At 41.9% G+C, this 19,304-nt stretch overlaps 2 protein-coding genes across 4 annotated transcripts in view; both read right to left on the reverse strand.

Moving 5' to 3' along the window:
• Positions 1-17,111, reverse strand: part of LOC117356575 (autophagy-related protein 101) — a 56,149-nt gene extending 39,038 nt beyond the window's left edge. The window contains exon 1 of the mRNA XM_033935962.1: positions 17,091-17,111. The gene's annotated coding sequence lies outside the window, so the exon portion shown is untranslated. The remainder of the gene's footprint in view (positions 1-17,090) is intronic.
• Positions 1,001-17,317, reverse strand: LOC117356572 (autophagy-related protein 101-like). 3 transcript variants are annotated; one of them, XM_033935953.1, is made up of 4 exons: positions 17,160-17,317; positions 9,810-10,111; positions 6,023-6,177; positions 1,001-1,914 (listed from the first exon to the last, which is right to left on the reverse strand). In XM_033935953.1, the coding sequence occupies exons 1-4, from the start codon at positions 17,173-17,175 to the stop codon at positions 1,698-1,700; spliced, it is 690 nt and encodes a 229-aa protein (XP_033791844.1). In that variant the 5' UTR covers positions 17,176-17,317; the 3' UTR covers positions 1,001-1,697. The 3 variants fall into 3 exon arrangements, with proteins under 3 accessions (XP_033791844.1, XP_033791845.1, XP_033791846.1); XM_033935954.1 differs by having other exon boundaries at positions 1,001-1,907; positions 6,016-6,177; XM_033935955.1 differs by having other exon boundaries at positions 17,091-17,228.
• Positions 17,318-19,304: the final 1,987 nt, after the last annotated feature.

The raw sequence follows: 19,304 nt of genomic DNA on the forward strand, positions 1-19,304 counted from the left end.
CTTAGCTTCTACATCATCGGTCTCCGCTTGGTCCTGCAGCGTCCGATGGACGAAATCTCCCATGCGTGCGAAGTCTGTGCCCCAGAAATTGAGTACCTTTGTTTTCATGTTTGATCTAGGGAAGCCTTTCCTAAGGTTGAACCATACTATGTTGTGGTCGCTGGAGGCTAGCGTATCTCCTACTGAGACCTCTGAGACGCTTTCCCCGTTGGTGAGTACCAGGTCGAGGATCGCCTGGGCCCTAGTGGGCTCCGTTACCATTTGTTTGAGACGTGCTCCCTTTATGGAGGTTAAGAGCCTCCTGCTACCACTGGTTGTCGCTGAAAATGAGTTCCAGTCTGCATCAGGCATATTGAAGTCCCCTAGCAGTACAGCTTCTCCTCGTAGAGTGATATTCTCTATGTCTTCAATTAATTCTGCGTCCATGTCTTCCAGTTGTCTTGGGGTTCTGTATACCACACCTAGATACAGGCATTTTTCTCTGCCTCTTGCCAGGTTTACCCAGAGGGACTCCCCGGTGTACTTGACATCTGTGATCCTGGTGGTTTTGATGTCCTCTTTAATGTATAGAGCTACCCCACCTCCTAACCTGCCCTCTCTGTCCTGACGAAGTAGATTGTAGCCCGGTATAGCCATATCCCACCCATGTGAGTCCGTGACCCAAGTTTCAGATATTGCCACCACATCTAGGTCGGCATTCCTTATTTCAGCCTCCAATTCTAGAATTTTGTTACCTAAACTGTGTGCATTGACATACATGGCCCTTCAGATCTTGTGCTTGTTAAGTCCCTGTGAGGCGTATCCTACCCGAGTCGGTGTGACTCCCAAAGAACTGTTTACAATGTGGGTACTTACCTTGGACATGGAAGCGGAGTTTCGACTCATCTCATCAGGATAATCCCTTTCTGCACTAATATGTGAATGGGTACCCTCCGCCGACTTACCTAGTTTAAAGCCCTGTGAGCTCAGTATACTGTACCACTAGTGCACCCATATCTGAATAGCCCATATGGACAGGGGATCCAAACTCACATCCACTATGCCAAAGCCCACAACATTCTGACCAGAGCAAAGCTCTGGTTTGTTATTATTCAGATCTAAAAGGAGATAAAGATAAGATAATTTTCTATTACTGGACTGTAACCTGCGAAGAACAGATTCAGAGAGATGGCTAATATAGTCCTCAAAGCTAAAAGCTGCTGGCACTGAGAGACTTTGTACTCCGAGGGTTTTAAGATGAGGGTCAACTGAAATCAAGAGCATTTGTGAAACAGTAGTGCTGCTGTGGAAAGGAGTGCTAAGCATGTGGCAGGTACATAAAGCCCTAAAATTCCTCTACTTCACTACAGTGCAAAAGGTGCAAGAATGAGGAATACCCCTTCCAATAAGTAAAAATTACCAACTAACCTGCGCCCCCCACCCTAAGCTATACACCTTTAGTATAACAGCTTTCAGTACCAGATGTTTCTGCCTCATTCATAACTTTAAGGAATGAACAGATAAAGAACAAAGTCAGAAATTTACAAAAACTTAAGACTACTTTTTCCTCAGTTATGTACTCTTTCCTTTCCAGCTGGCTACATATAACCTTTGTAAATTACACCACCTACAGCAAACTGAGGCTGATCACAAAATCTCCCAACAAACTGGTAATTGTACAAAGAGTGACTTTATCTAGTGAGCCAGTGTGTCCTTGATCAGTCTTCACATCGTGGTGGTACAGAGGTGCCAAGTGCATCTGTAATTTGGTAGGAGATTTTGTACAAGTAAGGTTGAACATCCTTTAAACTTGTGTCAAACACATTGTCCACCTCTGACTGTGGTGGCATCTTTGGTAGATACTCATGCATGTTCATCATTTCCACAATATTGATGATCTTTTCACCAAGTTTTTTCCCCAACTTTTCCTGGCATTTCTGTTGCAAGCACATCATGTATCCGAAGCCAGCTCATTGGTCTGCGTGTTACCCTATTCTATTCACGCTTTTCAGATTAAGAAAATCATCAAGAAGCATTGGCCCATCATGCAGTATCATGAGGCTTTTCAAGAAGTGCCTAGATTTGCTTTTTCTAAATCTCCCAACCTGAGACAACAACTTACACACTCTCAATTTTTAAAACCAGTGGCGTTCAGCCCAACGAGGGGTCAGCACTCTCCATGTGGACACTGCAAAGTTTGCCATCTCAGTGTTACTATCCAACAAATGTCATTACCTTCTCGTTATAAGTACACTCAGCACATGACTAGTTGTGATTCACACCATGTAGTTTACGCTATATCCTGTCCCTGCCATCTGGTATACGTGGGAAGCACCACCCACATTTTGAAGCTTCGTATTGGTGAACATCTGAGCCGCATACGCACTGCAGTACAAGAAGCCCCCCTGGTGCAACATTGGCAAAGCAAGAACCATACCACATCAGATCTTAGATTTACAGTGTTGGATCGCTATTGCAATACTAGGGGAGGTGACACAGCGCGTATGTTGTGGAGGAGGGAGCAGAAGTGGATTTTTGACTTAAATACCCTCCACCCACACGGTCTTAACAATGATATTGAATGGGTTGCTTTCCTCTAATACTGTCTGGCTCGAGCAGTGGACCTGTGAAGTTTTTGCTCACGTCAGTATTTTTTATGATGTCATCACGCTGATTACATCTGGTTCCCTTCCCCCCCTCTGGTTTAAATATCGGAGCGGGTGCCGGCGTTCTCTGTTGCATAGAAGTTTTTCTACAATTTGTACGGTATGTACTTTTGTGTGCTCTCTTCTGCTATGGCAGCCGTCAAAACTTATTACATTTAGCATAGATCTGTGGCGTTGTGAGGTTTGTTGCCCATATCTATAGCGTGTCATATATATATTTTTTGCATTTCAGACTTCTTTTTGAACTTTGTTACGGTTGTTACTCCTTATCAGCATTAAATCTTTTTCTGGCGGGGTCTCCTGAAGCAGACGCCGAAATGGGGCTGCGTTGGGACCCTGATGAGTTTCTACTTTACAACCAAGTTCAGCTAAGTGCTTTAAAGTATTTGTGGCAACCTGAATGCAAGAAACCTTTTTGACCTAGTTGTATACAGTACTTCAATTAGTATTTCAATCAAGCAATTAAGAGATATATATACCCTGTTGAATACACATATTTTTACACCTTTGAGCTGGTCTCGCTTTTACTATTGATCAAGCAATAATTGGAAGATAAACTCTTTTTCCAAGAGGGGGGTATCTCTCCCTCTTTAGAGTTTTATGTCTCTGAGCTCAGTTTTTGTATAGCGAGCCCTCCTCTTAGGTTGTATAGATTACAGAGTCAGTCTCTCCTTTTTGTAATACTGAAACCAAAGCAAAAACTAGGCAAAAATGATTTGGGGCCCTGTTTCAACACCATATCCAAACCCAAAATGCCATCAGGCTCTAGTATGATGTGCAGTCCCCGACTTCTATGCACCAGCCCCAAAAGCAAAGGCTTCACATAATCAACTGGGACCTCTATGAGCATATGTGAGGAGAAAGCAAAAAATAAGAAATCCCATGAAGCTGATGCTGCAGCCTAAATCAGCACTAAATATTTTGGCCAATGCTCATAAGATAACCACACCCCAATAAGTAATTAAAACCCTTTCTACCCCCTCTAAAGAAAAAGACCCTCAGTACTCACATACCCTTAGAGCAAATTTAACTGTAGAAAGTTCTTTTCACTCAAAGAGAATAAGCTAATGTGGGAGGGGAGAGAGGGAGGAGCTGACTCCTCTCAGAAGTTCCCATGCTCCTGAAAAACTAACTTCTCTTCAAAAATTATTTTTTTTAAGTAAAGAGAAAGGAGCACCCATTCCCTCAACTGATTACTGTATATTTACTCAAGTTGAAAGCCACATTTTCCCCCCAAAAGAGAAAAAATGGTTGACTTGAATATATGATGAGCAGATTAATATTCAAAAGTGCCTTGCCAGGATCTACACCCAGCACCCCCTCCCTGCCTATTGTACCTCCTTTCTGCCAATATCCTGCATGCTGCCATGCCTTCCCTATAACTTGTGTACCTGGAATCCCTGGTAGTCCAGAAATAGTGGGCATGAGTACACTTTGTGCTCCTGCCCCAAGTTGACAGTTCAGCTATATTGAGCAGGAGGGCACTTTGGGTTCTGTGTGGCTTCCTGAATGGCTGCAGCAAATCTCATGAGAGCCATTCAAAATTGGAAGTTTCATGTTAAACTGTACCTGCTGTGCACCTTCCTGATTAATCTCTCATAAGTGCAGTTAATAAATTCCAATAAAAAAGGACAGAGCCTAAAAGTATTTAATCTGTCTCCATCTGCTGGCTGATGGGCATAACCCACAAGTTCTGAACTGGTCTGGTAAGGATGCTAAGGAAGGACTAATTTACTAAGCTTTTTTCATCAGACAGACAGAAGAGAAAAGCTTTAGCACATCAGGCCATGGGTGTTTCCAAACACAGGCAGTGTCCTCTTTCTAGAGGCTTTAAAATGTTAGCTCTACAACTTCAGGCAAACAGTCTAGCTCAGACTCAGGTCTCTTGCACAACAACATTCAGCTAGTTAAGGCGAGACCAACATGGAGATTAAAGTCACTCAGAAAAAGGAAGAGATGACATTTTATGGATTCACCTTGTTTGCAGTTCAATGCTTTACTGAAAACAGTACACCTTCACCACAAATTTTATAATGCAATTAAAATACTGGAAAGATTTATAGCAAAAATCAGATCTTGGCAGAATGGTGCATGTTGAACAGGTTATACATATTTTTTATAACAAGGGATGAAGTCTACTTGCTCTTCCCATTATCTGTAGTGGTTTTACTATAAGGCATGCTTACAGAGCATTCTACCTAGGTTGAATAAAAGATATACTAGTGAAATTCTTGTTATACTATATAGATGCTCTATTTCAAGTAAGAATTGTTCACCACCATATGTACAGATTACTTTACAGACAGAATACATGAAAAGCAGCCATTTGTATTGCCATCTACCTTTATTTCTTGCTATCTACCTTGCTGAAGAGCATCTTATCTGGAGGTACAACCTCAGCATGAGAAGTGATCTGTCCTCCCTTCTTGAGCTCAGTATACTGTACCACTAGTGCACCCATATCTGAATAGCCCATATGGACAGGGGATCCAAACTCACATCCACTATGCCAAAGCCCACAACATTCTGACCAGAGCAAAGCTCTGGTTTGTTATTATTCAGATCTAAAAGGAGATAAAGATAATTTTCTATTACTGGACTGTAACCTGCGAAGAACAGATTCAGAGAGATGGCTAATATAGTCCTCAAAGCTAAAAGCTGCTGGCACTGAGAGACTTTGTACTCCGAGGGTTTTAAGATGAGGGTCAACTGAAATCAAGAGCATTTGTGAAACAGTAGTGCTGCTGTGGAAAGGAGTGCTAAGCATGTGGCAGGTACATAAAGCCCTAAAATTCCTCTACTTCACTACAGTGCAAAAGGTGCAAGAATGAGGAATACCCCTTCCAATAAGTAAAAATTACCAACTAACCTGCACCCCCCACCCTAAGCTATACACCTTTAGTATAACAGCTGTCAGTACCAGATGTTTCTGCCTCATTCATAACTTTAAGGAATGAACAGATAAAGAACAAAGTCAGAAATTTACAAAAACTTAAGACTACTTTTTCCTCAGTTATGTACTCTTTCCTTTCCAGCTGGCTACATATAACCTTTGTAAATTACACCACCTACAGTAAACTGAGGCTGATCACAAAATCTCCCAACAAACTGGTAATTGTACAAAGAGTGACTTTATCTAGAGAGCCAGTGTGTCCTTGATCAGTCTTCACATCGTGGTGGTACAGAGGTGCCAAGTGCATCTGTAATTTGGTAGGAGATTTTGTACAAGTAAGGTTGAACATCCTTTAAACTTGTGTCAAACACATTGTCCACCTCTGACTGTGGTGGCATCTTTGGTAGATACTCATGCATGTTCATCATTTCCACAATATTGATGATCTTTTCACCAAGTTTTTTTCCCCAACTTTTCATGGCATTTCTGTTGCTCATTGGCCAAGTTCACCACATTGACCTTGATGGTCCACACCTCCCAAGGGATGCACTCATCTTCAAGTGGGCAATATGACACTTTCTGATAAAATTCCAGGGATATTTGTCCTAGTCCATCACTTCCAGAATTCTGCAGAGCATCCTACAAAAGAACAGAAAACAAATATTAAATATGGGCAAAAGTGCTAAAAATGCATAACTTTTTTTTGCTCTGTGTAAACTAAATTTTATGGAAAGATTAGGTTCCTACCTCAATCTTCTTTCTAGTAGAGAGACACTATTCTTGAACCTGTGGGTTGTCAATCCCTTTCTGTAAGAATTCCTGTAGATAGCCTCATTAGCATTCTTTTGCTCCTACTTCCATCCCTCTGGGGCTGGGCTGTCCTCCAATTCCTCAGTTCATATCAAGCAGATAGTCAGACCTGGAGAGGAATCAGAATAGGGAGGCGTACGGGGACTCTTCCTGAGAAACATGTCAGTTCGGCTTGTATCAGTAAGATAAAAAAAACAAACAAAAAAAACAACCTACCATTTGCAATAACATAAGGTGAACACAAACAAGTCAGCCTTTCTGAGTGTAACCTGCACTAACTACCTCTTTTACAAAGCCATGCAGCAACAGCCCCGAAGCCCTTAAAACCTCTATGGGCTTCAAGGCCATTAGCGCAGCACAGCCGCTAGTGCAGCTTTGTAAAAAAGAGGCCACAAGAGTGTGTGAGATTCTACAGATACCCCCTAGATTCATCAATGCAACAGTTGCATCCTCTATCCTTGTTAGAACTGGATAAAGGAAAGAATCAAAGTGTCCATATGCCCCAACACATTCGAGGCAGTAGGCAGGCAAATGAACATCTGACAGGGTGGGCTTCGGGAATAGAGTGTCTGTCTACTAGAAAGAAGATTAGAGGTAAGAACTTAATCTTTAGAGATTGGTGCCGAGCTCAGGTCACTCACTTCTGAGTACACCAAGCTTGGAAGCATTTCCAGGCTTTTGCATATGCTGCTATAGTCTTCTCCACCCTTCTAAGATGTAGGAAGGACACGTCTCCATCCGAATAGCCTTTACACACTAGCAACATTTACTCAAAAGCTATGCCATAAGACCAAAGCATTCTAGACCCTGCCTGATCAGCCAGGGATGACAAGAAGTCGAGACCTTGATCTCTTCGTAGATGGACCAGGTCTGCATACCACAGTCATCTTGACCTGTAACTTCATCGTGTCCCCTGGTCTCTGTCATTTTTGAAAGTGTGAAAAATTGATCCACTCAGGATTTTGTAGATTTCAATCTTATCTCCCCTCAGCCGTCTCTTTTCCAAGCTTTTTAGTCTTTCCTCATACAAGAGGAGTTCCATTCCCTTTATCATCTTGATCGCTTTTCTCTGAACCTTTTCTAGTGCCTATATCTATATCTATCTTTCTTGAGATAAGGAGACCAGAACTGAATACAATACTCTAGGTGAGATCACACCATGGAGCAATACAGGGGCATTATAACACTTAGTCTTGTTAACCATTCCTTTAATAATTCCTAGAATTCTATGTGCTCTTTTGACTGCCGCCACACATTGGGAGGACATTGGTAATAACTGAGATATGCAAAAGACAATAGGGAATAGGGAAGAGGGGTGAGGTATTCATGGGAACACAATGCCTCCAGTAACTGTATAACATAAGGGCTTTATTAAAACAAGTTGAAGGATGCAGCACAAAAAATGAGCATGTGATGGGAGGATCGGGTAACCATATATGGGGACTAGAAAATAGAGTTGGTGGTCCAAGAAGTAAGGATAACGAGAGAAGTAAACAGAGGCATGGATAACTGAAGTAGAGGGAAACATTGACAGATTGTCACACCTATGTTCTGGCCGAGCGGTTTTTGGTAGCCAGGCAGTGACTTATAACTGACACTCCGGCGTGAGCCCCTTTGTAGTAGGGCCACCTTTCAAGCAGGATACCTCTAATTTATTCCTTGGGTTAGATATGGTGTGTTCTTGGTACAGAAACCTCCGCAGTCAGAATGGCTTCAGTGTTAAATCATAACTTATTAGGCCACTGGCCTTGGCAACTTCAGCCAAGCCTGATTTCACCGGTGACAAACTTTATATACAAGAGCAAACAAACCAAAACTGCAGGCTTGTACACGGTGCAGGCAAAAATTTTATTTTAACAAATAAATCTTAATTAAAAACCTTTTACCAGACAAGTGACCCAACACAGTCCATGTTTCGGACAACCTTCATCAGGGGTCCATGGTGATAAAGGAAAAAAGAAAAAAATGTCACAAAAAAAGCCTGGGAAAGTAGAGTTTGGTAGCACACCAAAGAATCGCCAAATTACACTAAAAGTTCGTCACAGTATATGCAAAACAGGCACTTCTTTAAAAATCAGACATATGGCATGCTCTGGACTTCATCAAAATAAATCATAGAATTAACAATCCTCTTCACCAGAGTATCATAACTGAGCATTTGCTATCATTCAAAAGTTCCTTCAGTTTAATGCAGTACAGCTAGTCCCCATCGGCTGTTACAAACGGGGACTGTATTCTCTCAACATTCATAAACCCGTCTTTAGCCAGCGTTTGGGTTAAGACTCTGAAGCTGGCAGCACTCGTAGCCTCTCCTTAGTTGCTATGGAGAGCAATTAGCACTCTAAGCCTGCATGGAGGCTTGTAACCTGACATCAGGCAAACACAGGCTGTCGTTCTGTACAGCGTTTCACTCAGCTATATGCAGGCTTGTATATCCCCAAAACATATAAGCCCTGATGCCTTATTTGATCCTAAGTGCTGACAGTTTTCATGAATTGGTCATAACTTCTCCTTGTGAGCAGGGAATAGCAGAGAAACAGAAAGGAGCAGAAATATTCCTCCTTAACCTCACAGCCCTAAGCAATCTCCATTGGCTCAGCATGAGTTACACTCAGATCATAGCCCTCAATTATCATAGACTCAGGCACACAGTATGATAAAGGCAAGTTTCCAACCTGTTCCTCCTTCATGTCCCAGTCCCTTTCAGCAAGTCGCTCTGGCTGCTTCCAAGCTAGTACAGCTTCATGCTGCGATTCTGGCTTCTGCTCCTGTCCCAGGGAATCTGCTGGTTTCTTTCTGCCACGTTCCTGCTGCTTCCCTAAGCTCATTACGGAGCCTATGTTTAAGCTGAGGGAAGAAACCACTCCCCTTTAGCTGCAGGGGGAGTTTCCTTCCCTCTGATTGAATTGCTCTCAAGGCACCCTGCTGTGCTGCTTTCTGCTTCCCAGCACCTGGCAAACAGCGAGGTAAAACTTTACTGCCTGGTTTCTGGACAGTATCGGGGAAGTCACAGCTTTCCTGTTCTACTTCCATTTCTTCACTGTCTATAGGATAGTCAGCTGATCTACACCCCCGGGCTCTGACTTGGGTCAGCCCTTCTGCATCTGGGCTTGTAATTCCTCCCATATTTCTCTGACAAGACTTTGGGATGCAGGATTGTCACATTAAATGCAAATTCATCCTCCTTATAAGTAATATTTGGCTTACACATTTAAGCTGGTTATTATAGCTTGCTTAAACAGCTGGAAAGCATTTCTTACTGCTGGATGCCATTACATCTGCTACATTTTTATTATGTTTTGATAAATACAGAATAAGACATGTGGCAGGATAAGGCTCCCAAATGAAGTGCTTTCATAGTTCTCTCTCATTTTATTTACATTCTGTTTTATCTTTACTTCACAAGCATGAAGTATTTTAACGTCTCATAACCTGTTTACACAGACTGGAAACTACTTTACCTTGAAATCTCCCACAGCCTTTTTTAAAATCTGGTCAAGTTCCTCAGATGACGCTCTAACATAAGTGAACTCTATGAAGTCGCAATCTATGTCTTGCATTCCCACTGTTCCAATGGAATAGGTCCCTTCCTTCTTGTAGTGGAATTTCCCAGTGCTCCGGTGGAAGAGGATGGTATGAAGCAAAGCAAGCACTGCTTCCTCAATCTGCTGACCCTCCACAGACACTTCCAGCACTTCTGACTGACAGTTCATTGTAGGAACTGATGTGCAATCAGGAAGCCATTCCTCTTGACAAACTTGTTCTGAAAATTAGAAAGAATAAAAATCCAAGAATTATTTAACAATTGAAATCTGCTCAGCTCTTCTATAGTAACACTCTTGGGAAAGTACTACACTGTTTCAATAAAAAGGTATTTTTCTGTCTGCAAAGACCTCAAAAACAGCAAACTTAATACAAAGCAAAACACCCAAGTCAGATTTAAGGTCTATAGATAAGAAAAATTTCATAAATGAAAAACTTAGAACAAAGGAAAAAAATGATTAAAAATAAAAATGATTAAGAGATGATATTCAACTAAGGGAAGGGGGGAACTCTTTGTTTAAAATCATATAACGAGAGAACAAATTAATATCAGGAGCCGGGAGGAGAGCAGCGAGGAGCCGGCTGATTCAGAGAGAGCAGGAGGCGTACAGAGAGGAGCCGGGAGAGCAGGAGAGAAGGAAGGAGAGCAGGGAGAGTCGTGAGGAGAACCGGGAGCAAGGGGCAGCGACGCACAGTTGTGTGGCACGCGGCAAAGGCGCTGAAATCCAGGATGCCCAGAGTGACCTAGAGTGTAAGTTACAAGTTCTATTTGTAGCTGCTGCGAAACAGGGATCACTTCTTGCACACCACACACCTAGAGGAATAAGCAGTGACAAACACAGCAGCACCAACAGACCCACAAACAGGAAGTCAGGTCATATCCAGCCGACGGAGACAGAAGGTTCGCAGCAAGAAGCCCACACAACTCAGAAGGGGAACAAGAAATGATAGCTCAAGGAAGTCAGAAGATGAGCTTTCCAGTCTTCTGCACCAGCTGTAATATGTATGACTACCGCCCCTCGGAGACTCGGGCATACATATGCAGTTGATGCATGGAGCTGGATAGCCTGATAAAGAAAGTCTGGCTTCTATAAGAGACAGTGAGGGAACTAAAAGAACACCTCACCTTTGAAGAGGAAATCTGTGAGCAGGAGAAGCAACTAGTGGAGTCCAGTACCAACAAGGAGATCGAGGAGCTAGAGATTCATTGAGGAAGCCCACCAGCAACATGTAGAGGTCCCAGGGCTGGAAAACTGTACCCAAGCAACCCAGGAATATGGGCCTAGATGAGTTTGGAGGAGACACCACTACAACTACAGATGTGACTGAAGCGGAGTTAGAGGGCGACCACTCACCGAGAGGAAGAGGGAGACTGCATGGGTATGCACCTCAGGAGAGAGAAGATCAGCTCTACACCATGGACGTGGATCTACGACCCCTGAGGAACCCCTGAACAGAGAAGATGGAGGATCATCGTAGGAGACTCCATTACACAACATGTGGACAGCCACACCGCAGGAGGAAGCGAGGATAGACTTGTCACCTGCCTGCCCGGAGCAAGAGTGAAGGATGTGGCCAACAGGATTACCAGGATCCTAGACAACGCAGAAAGAGAGGACACCTGTGTGCTTATCCACGTGGGAACCAACGATGTAAGCGGACGGGAAGTATGACAGGGAAGAACTGAAGGGCCAGTTCCACTCACACGGAAGAAAGCTGAAAGTCATGGAGGTGAAGGTGGCCTTCTCAGAGATCCTCCCGGTACCGAGAGTGGATGAGAAGAGGCAAGAGGAACTGCAAGCGATCAATGCCTGGATGAGAAGATGGTGCGAAGAAGAAGGTTTTGACTTTGTGCGCAACTGGACAGCGTTCTGGGGAAGAAACAGGTACTACAGAATAGATGGATTACACCTCACCAAGAAGGAGCAAGAGTATTGGCAGGCAACATGAGGAGGGCCATTGACAAGACTTTAAACTAAAGGTCAGGGGAAAGCCGACAGTCGACCACCAGTTGATGGCCCGGGCAACAGAATGCCCCAAAGATGGATCTGCAGACAGCTACCCAGACATAGGGGGTGAAGACCACGAAGCAATTGAGGGAGACAATGTAGGAGCACATACAGATACCACGAAAGACACAGTAGGGGCTGCAAAACTTAGAAAGTCCAAGAAGGGACCACAAAGGGAACTTATGTATGTATACGAATGCTAGAAGCTTGAGGAACAAAATGGGAGAGCTAGAGATAATAGCAAGATGTGACGAACTAGAAATCATTGGCATAACAGAAACATGGTGGAATGATGAAAATGAATGGGATACAGTACTACAGGGATACAAGCTATACAGAAAGGATAGAACAGGGCAGAAAGGGGGAGGTATTGCCCTATATGTTCAGGAAGGAATAGAATCTGTTAGAGAGGTAAAGACAGAGGGGAAAGAGAAGCTGGAGTCCCTCTGGATCAAGATTCCTAGACGCAATTGTGCAGACACAAAAATTGGTCTTTACTATCGCCCCCCCAGGACAGACGGAGGATACAGACTCAGAAATGAGGAAATCAAACAAGGATGCAAGATAGGAAATGTAATGGTCATGGGAGACTTCAACTTCCCGGGGATCGACTGGAACCTGGGAACCTCAAACTGTGGTAAGTTCCTGGAAATGATAGGGGACTGCTTCCTAGAACAAATGGTGGGAGAGCTGACACCACCTTGGACTTGGTCCTAAATGGCATTACTGGTCAGACAAAAGAAGCAGAAGTCATGGTCCCGCTTGGGATGAGCGATCACAACACGATCAACTTTAAACTAGACATCGAGAAAGTGAAATATACCAAAACCTTAACCACGACTTTCAACTTTAGAAAAGGAAGATATGATAGCATGAGAGCCATGGTAAAAGAAATGGCTCAAGAAAAAGGATGGATAAAATCAGAACGGTTGATCAGGCATGGTCCCTACTAAAATATACTATCACGAAAGCACAAAACCTCTACATTTACAGATAACCAAAGGATGGGAAAATAAAGGCAAAAGGGAACCGGCATGGCTTACTAGAGGTGAGGGAAGCCATAAAAAAGAAAGAAGGACTCCTTTTAAAGAGTGGAAACATACGAAAACAACCGAAGCTCGGAACACACACAAGGATGAGCAGAAGAAATGTCACAAGGCGGTGAGGGATGCCAAAAAGGACTACAAGGGAAAAATAGCGCAAGAGGCCAAGAACTTCAAGCCCTTCTTTAGATATATATATAAAAAGAAAAAAACCCGCAAAAGAGGCGGTGGGACCATTGGATGACCAGGTTAGAAAAGGGTACATCAAGGAAGACAAACAAATTGCTGACAAACTAAATTCCTTCTTACATCTGTCTTTACGAAGGGAACACCGCAACAATACCAGTAGTGGTGAAAGCGTTCAAAGGAGTAACAGAGGACAGCCTCACCACAGTAGAAGTGGACTTGGACCAGATATACTACCAGATTGACAAACTTAAAAGGTGACAAATCCCCTGGACCTGATGGAATTCACCCGAGAGTCTTAAAAGACCTGAAGGTTGAAATCGGAGAGCTATTGCAAAAAATTGCCAACCTGCAATTAGAGCTGGTCAGATACTGGACGATTGGAAGATAGCCAACGTCACGCCAATTTTCCAGAGAAAGGAAAATGGTAAGACCATAGGACATAATTTGAGGTTGAGGGGTGGTAAATTCAAAGGTAATGTTAGGAAAGTCTACTTTACAGAGAGGGTAGTGGATTCCTGGAATGCGCTCCCAAGAGAGCTAGTGGAGAGTAAAACTGTGACTGAGTTCAAAGAAGCTTGGGATGAACACAGAGGATCTAGAATCAGAAAATATAAAAAATTGAACTAAGGCCAGTACTGGGAAGATTTGCACGGTCTGTGTCTGTATATGGCCATTTGGTGGAGAATGGGCTGGGGAGGGCTTCAATGGCTAGGAGGGTGTAGATGGGCTGGAGTCGGTTTTAACAGATTTCAGCAGTAGGATCCCAAGCACAGTACCTGGTAGAGCTTTGAATTCTTGCCCAGAAATTGCTAAGAAGAAAAAATTAAAAAATTAAAATTAAATCAGATTGGGCAGACTGGATGGACCATTCAGGTCTTTATCTGCCGTCATCTACTATGTTAGGATGCCGATGCTGCCCCCCCTCACCCGCAGTACCTGAATCAGTGAGTTTTATTTTACTGATTCTGTGAATCAATTTGAATTGTGAAACAGACGCACTAGCTCAGGGTGCTGAAACAGCAGCTCTAACCACTAAGCCACTCCTCTGAGAGAGAGCAAGAGTATCAATTCTACATCTATTGGCAATAAAGCATTTAGTCTGCATCTTGATTGGTGAATCACAACCAGATATAGTATCATGACCGAGAGGTGACTTCTAAATTTAAAACTGAGATTTCTGAAATCCAGTTGATTATAGGACCCGAGCATAGTTTTACTAAAGGTAAGGACTTTGTCATAGTTGGATCAAGAGAGCACTACATGTGGTATACTCTAGATTTTAGCAAAGCCATTGATATGGTTCTGAATAAGCAACTTTATAAATACAATAAACCGCTACTTTTCAATTATATAGTTCAGTGAGAATTACAAATTAAGAAACTAACCATAAGCTAGGAATACAACATTACAAAAAAAGAAACATTTAACAAATAAACCAAAACAACCTAAAACAAAGGAATTGGAACAAAAATTTCAGACATTATTTAGACAGGATAAATACCGACGCTCCTTCTTAACAGTGGGTGGCAGAGTTCCAATGTATAGCTGCCTGATAAGGCAACAAGGAATTCAGTTTCATCTTAGATGTTATTCCATGTACTGAAGGAATGTATAAATGAAGTGACTATGGCTCGCAGGAATCTATTCAAAGAAGGCCTAGTTAATGGTACCTTATTAACTTGGTGCCAATTTGGATAAAATCTAAAAAACAATATGCATAATTTGAATTGAATGCATTTTTCTTATTGGAAGCCAGTGTAGCTCTTTCAATAAAGAAATCATTCTATCAAACTGAAGTATTCTTGGTATGAACTCAAATGACCTGGAATTCTAAACTGGTTGAGAGGAAGGTGACAAGAGGGTAGTGGTAAATGGTGCCAACTCTGAGGAAAGGGACGTTGCCAGTGGTGTGCTGCAAGGTTCAATTCTTGATCCAATTCTTTAACACTTTTGTGAGCTATAATGTGGAAGGGCTGCCTTGTAAAATTTGCCTTTTTGTGGATGATACCAAAATATGTAATAGGATAAACACCCTTAATGGTGTGGATAACATGAGGAGGGATGTATTGAAGCTTGGCAAAGAGTCCAAAAATTAGCAGCTAATATTTAATGCTATAGAAATGCAGGATCATTATATGGGCTCTAAAATCTAAGGGAGAGGTACAGTAGAGGGGGTGAAGTGCCCAAAAGATGAATGGGACTAGGGGGTGAACGTATCTGAGGATCTAAAGGTGGCCAAACAGGTAGAAAAGGTGATGGTTAGAACTAGAAGGATGCTTGGGTACATAGGGAAAGGAATGTCCAGCAGAAAAAAAAAAAGGTGCTAGTGCCCCATATATAGTACATATCTAGTGAGACTTCGTTTAGAATCCTGTGTACAATTCTGGTGACCTTCAAAAGATATAAATAGGATGGAGCTAGTCCAGAGGGTAACTACTAAAATGGTCAGTGGCCTTCATCATGAAGCATATGGGAATAGACTTAAAGATTTAAATATGTATGTCATATAAGAAAGATGAGAGGTGAGATATAATAGAGAAATTACTTCCATGGAAAAATACACAGGAGGCGAGTCTCTTAATTGAGAGAAAGGTCTGGAATGAAGACACATAGGATGAAGATAAAAGGGAACAGACTCTGGAGTAATCTGAGGAAATATTTTCTTTCCAGAAAGGATGGTGAAGATTGCATGATAGAGTAAGTAAAAAGGGTGCAGGAGTTGCATTGTATGTTAAAAATAATATTAGAAAGTGACAGAATTGAGAGACCTAGGGAGTAAAGAAGCAGCACTGTGGGTTAATCTGAAAGAAAGAATGGAAAATGCATTTATGTTGATGTGATATACAGGACTCCTTCACAGAAGGAACGGACAAAGATTTAATTAAAGACATTTGCAACATAGCTATTGTGACCGGTCATGGCCAAGCTGGACACAGCAAATGGCCCGGCCCAGTGCACATAAACCTCAGCCGAGTGTGAGCGAGGTTGTTTGGTAGCTTGATATGCATTAATAAAGAGTTCCAACAAATACTGGTGCAATTCTTTTATAAGTTTATTGTTCAAAACACTACTAACAAAAGCTTCAAAAGTGGCCTTCAGGTTTGTATCACCATTGCCTTTATGTTTCACCACACACAAGCTTCAAAACTTCAGTTCAAGCAAAAAGACACAAAAGTCATACACACTAAAAGTTTTGCCTTTAAAGGCAAAACTCCTTGGGGGTCACAGCATTAATACCCCCAAGGGTGGGTTCTACTCCAAGTTTCCCTTGAAGTTTGGGTTCCTACTTGTGCTTTTCACTGAATTGGTGGTGTGTGGATATTCATTCTTAGCCATAACTTCCCCACAGCACATAAGAATAGCCAAAAGGCAAAAAAAATAAGAAAACAAATGTTCTCTACTGGTTTTGTAGGCTTGCCACTTGCCCTGGTTGCATTCCAGCTTAAACTACTTTAATCAATGGCACTTATCTTAAAGTTCAAAAAAACAAACTTCCTTCTGCTTTATAATTAACCTGTCAAGAGAGCTTACAGGGACATGTATGTATGCTAGTCAGAAAAGTAAATATATAATAAATGAGAGACTGACTATAATTTTAAATACCAATGGTAAGAGAGCCAGATTTAATTTTAAATAATCAGTTCTTGAAAACCCGACGCCTCAGCCCCACCACTCCACCGCAATATTCGATTCAAAAATGCGGGAGATTTACTGTGGGAACTTCATCATTGGCTGTCGGGTTTGAAACAGTTTTTATTCACCTATTTTTTAATTTTTTTAGTTTTTTTTAATTTTTTCAATTCAAAGAACTATTAAAGAATAAATATTCTAAGACTCTTCAATTCAATTCTTATAATTAACCTGAGCAGACCTTTATCTTCAATAGCCCTTAGCTCATTTCTATAATCTCTATACTGGATAATTCAGCCACTTCTGTGTCCATTGCACAGAAACTCACATCATCTTCCATTTCATTTACAGATGATGAGTCAAAACTATCCATAGCTTCTTCACTAAGAGCATGTACCTGAGCTTTCTGCCATGCTCTGTGGCTTTCAGTGGCTGTAGTCTGCTGACTCTGCTCCCTTCCAATTGCACTACTGCTCTAGGTTGCTGGAACTGCTTGGGAATGTGGGTTACACCCTTTTCTTTCCCTGCAGTGAGCTGATTACTACTCACTGCAGGTGAGTTTGAGAAATCTGGTTTCTGGAGCCTTCTAATCTGGTTTAAACCAGTCTCACACAGATTAGGATTGGCTTGTGTTCCAGTCCTGTTTTTCCCCTTCACTATTCCCTGTGCTACTGGGAAATGTAGTTTCTCTTGCAGAGTTCCTACAGCTGTTTGGGAAAAGCTAAACCAGTCTTTGTCTTCTTGGGCATTGTTTGAGGAAGCTTTAATGAAGGAATACTTTGCCCTGAATATTCCTGGGAGCTGCTCTGGGTTTTATGCTAGCAGTCTTAGGAATCATTTTACTGTTTTCATTAGATTCCTGTTCTGGTAAGGATTCCTTACAGCTCACAGGGGCTGCCCTGTGACACTATGTAGGAAAGGGGAAGTACTACTGATAGGTGATTTTAACTTGCCAGACTTTGAATGGACCATCCCAGCTGCAAGGAAGCGAGGAGATCTTGGATTAGCTACATGAAAAATTGCTCCAGCAATTAATTACAGAATGATCTTCTTCCACTGCAGGTAATTGACAGAGATTTTAAGAAAAAATGGGATAAGCATGTGGGATCTCTTCATGGAAAACCAAAAAAACCTCTGTGGATTTTCTTCTTTGTGGATATTTTGGGGTCAATTCCTTTTGTTTTTTGCTTATTTCTTCATGGAAGAAATTAGGGGGGTGGGTCATTAGAGTGGGCAGACTTGGTGGGCTGTGGCCCTTTTCTGCCGTCATTTTCTATGTTTCTAACCCACGCAGGATAGAACTGTTCTAGAATTGATGCTTACAAATGGGGAAAGTGTTTCTGAGGTTACGTTGGGTGATCATTTGGCATCTAGTCACCACACCTTAAGTACTGTGTGCAGTTCCCACATCTCAAAAAAAAGGTAGAGAAAAGCAACCAAAATGTTTAAGCAGATGAAAAGACGCTTATATGAGGAAAGGTAAGGGCTATTCAGCTTGGCGAAGAGATGGCTGAGAGGAGCTATGATTGAGTTCTATAGGGTTCTTTAAAAAAATAATTTTATTGAAATTATATTTTCTTCACAATCCAAGTAATCTACTTCTACAGAAACTATATACCCTCCCTTTTACAAAGCTGTTAGTCTTTATCACCAGTCTCAGCGGTATTAGCTCCAACACTCATAGGGGCTGGCGATAAAAAAGCCTAACATTGCTTCATAAAAGGGAGATAATTATTTATTTATTTATTTATTTAATTCATTTTATATCCCGTTCTCCCCAAAGAGCTCAGAACAGGTTACAATTTGCCATACTTATAATACAGTGTGTTCATCCTAATTTGATATCTATATGAACAAGGCAAACTCTAGACTTTCAACACACTTAATATAAAAATTAAAAATAAACACCTCAGCCATGAATTGCTAGGCTGGTGGCAGGCAAATATTGATAGATATTCAGTGTCTTGAAAGTCTAGAGTTTGCCTTGTTCATATAGATTTCACTTTACTGGCAACGGATTGAATTAAAAAGCACCATTAACATCCTAATTTGATATACATAGATGATCTCAGTTTAATATACAGGTTAACTTACATAGAAGACATTTCTTTCGTATTCATACAGGCATTATGTGGGGCTACTGGATGAAGAGGTAAGTTTTTATTGCTTTCCTAAAGTTCAGAAGTCCCTTCGAGCGATCTGATCTCTTGGGGACAGTTGATTCCAGTAGCTTGGTATGAAATGAGAGTAGGATCCTTGTCTGCCATTTTGGAGTTGGAGGGAGATGTGTTTCCTCCAGGGAGTGGAGCGGCCTGTTTGGGATGTATGGGGGAAGCTAAGCTGAGATGTATTCAGGTGTCATGCTATGTAATGACTTGTACGCTAGCATCAACCTTTAAGATGCAGCTGCCTTTCACCTCACTCGCTGGGCTCCCATAGCTGTTCTTCTTGGTCCTTTAAAGGGCTTAATTTGTTCTTCCATCATTTAAGGCAGTGACAAAACTACTTTCAGGCTCCCGATTCAAGACCAGTGTGCACCTTC

Source organism: Geotrypetes seraphini, chromosome 3, assembly GCF_902459505.1.
Source record: "Geotrypetes seraphini chromosome 3, aGeoSer1.1, whole genome shotgun sequence".
Lineage (NCBI taxonomy): Eukaryota > Metazoa > Chordata > Amphibia > Gymnophiona > Dermophiidae > Geotrypetes > Geotrypetes seraphini.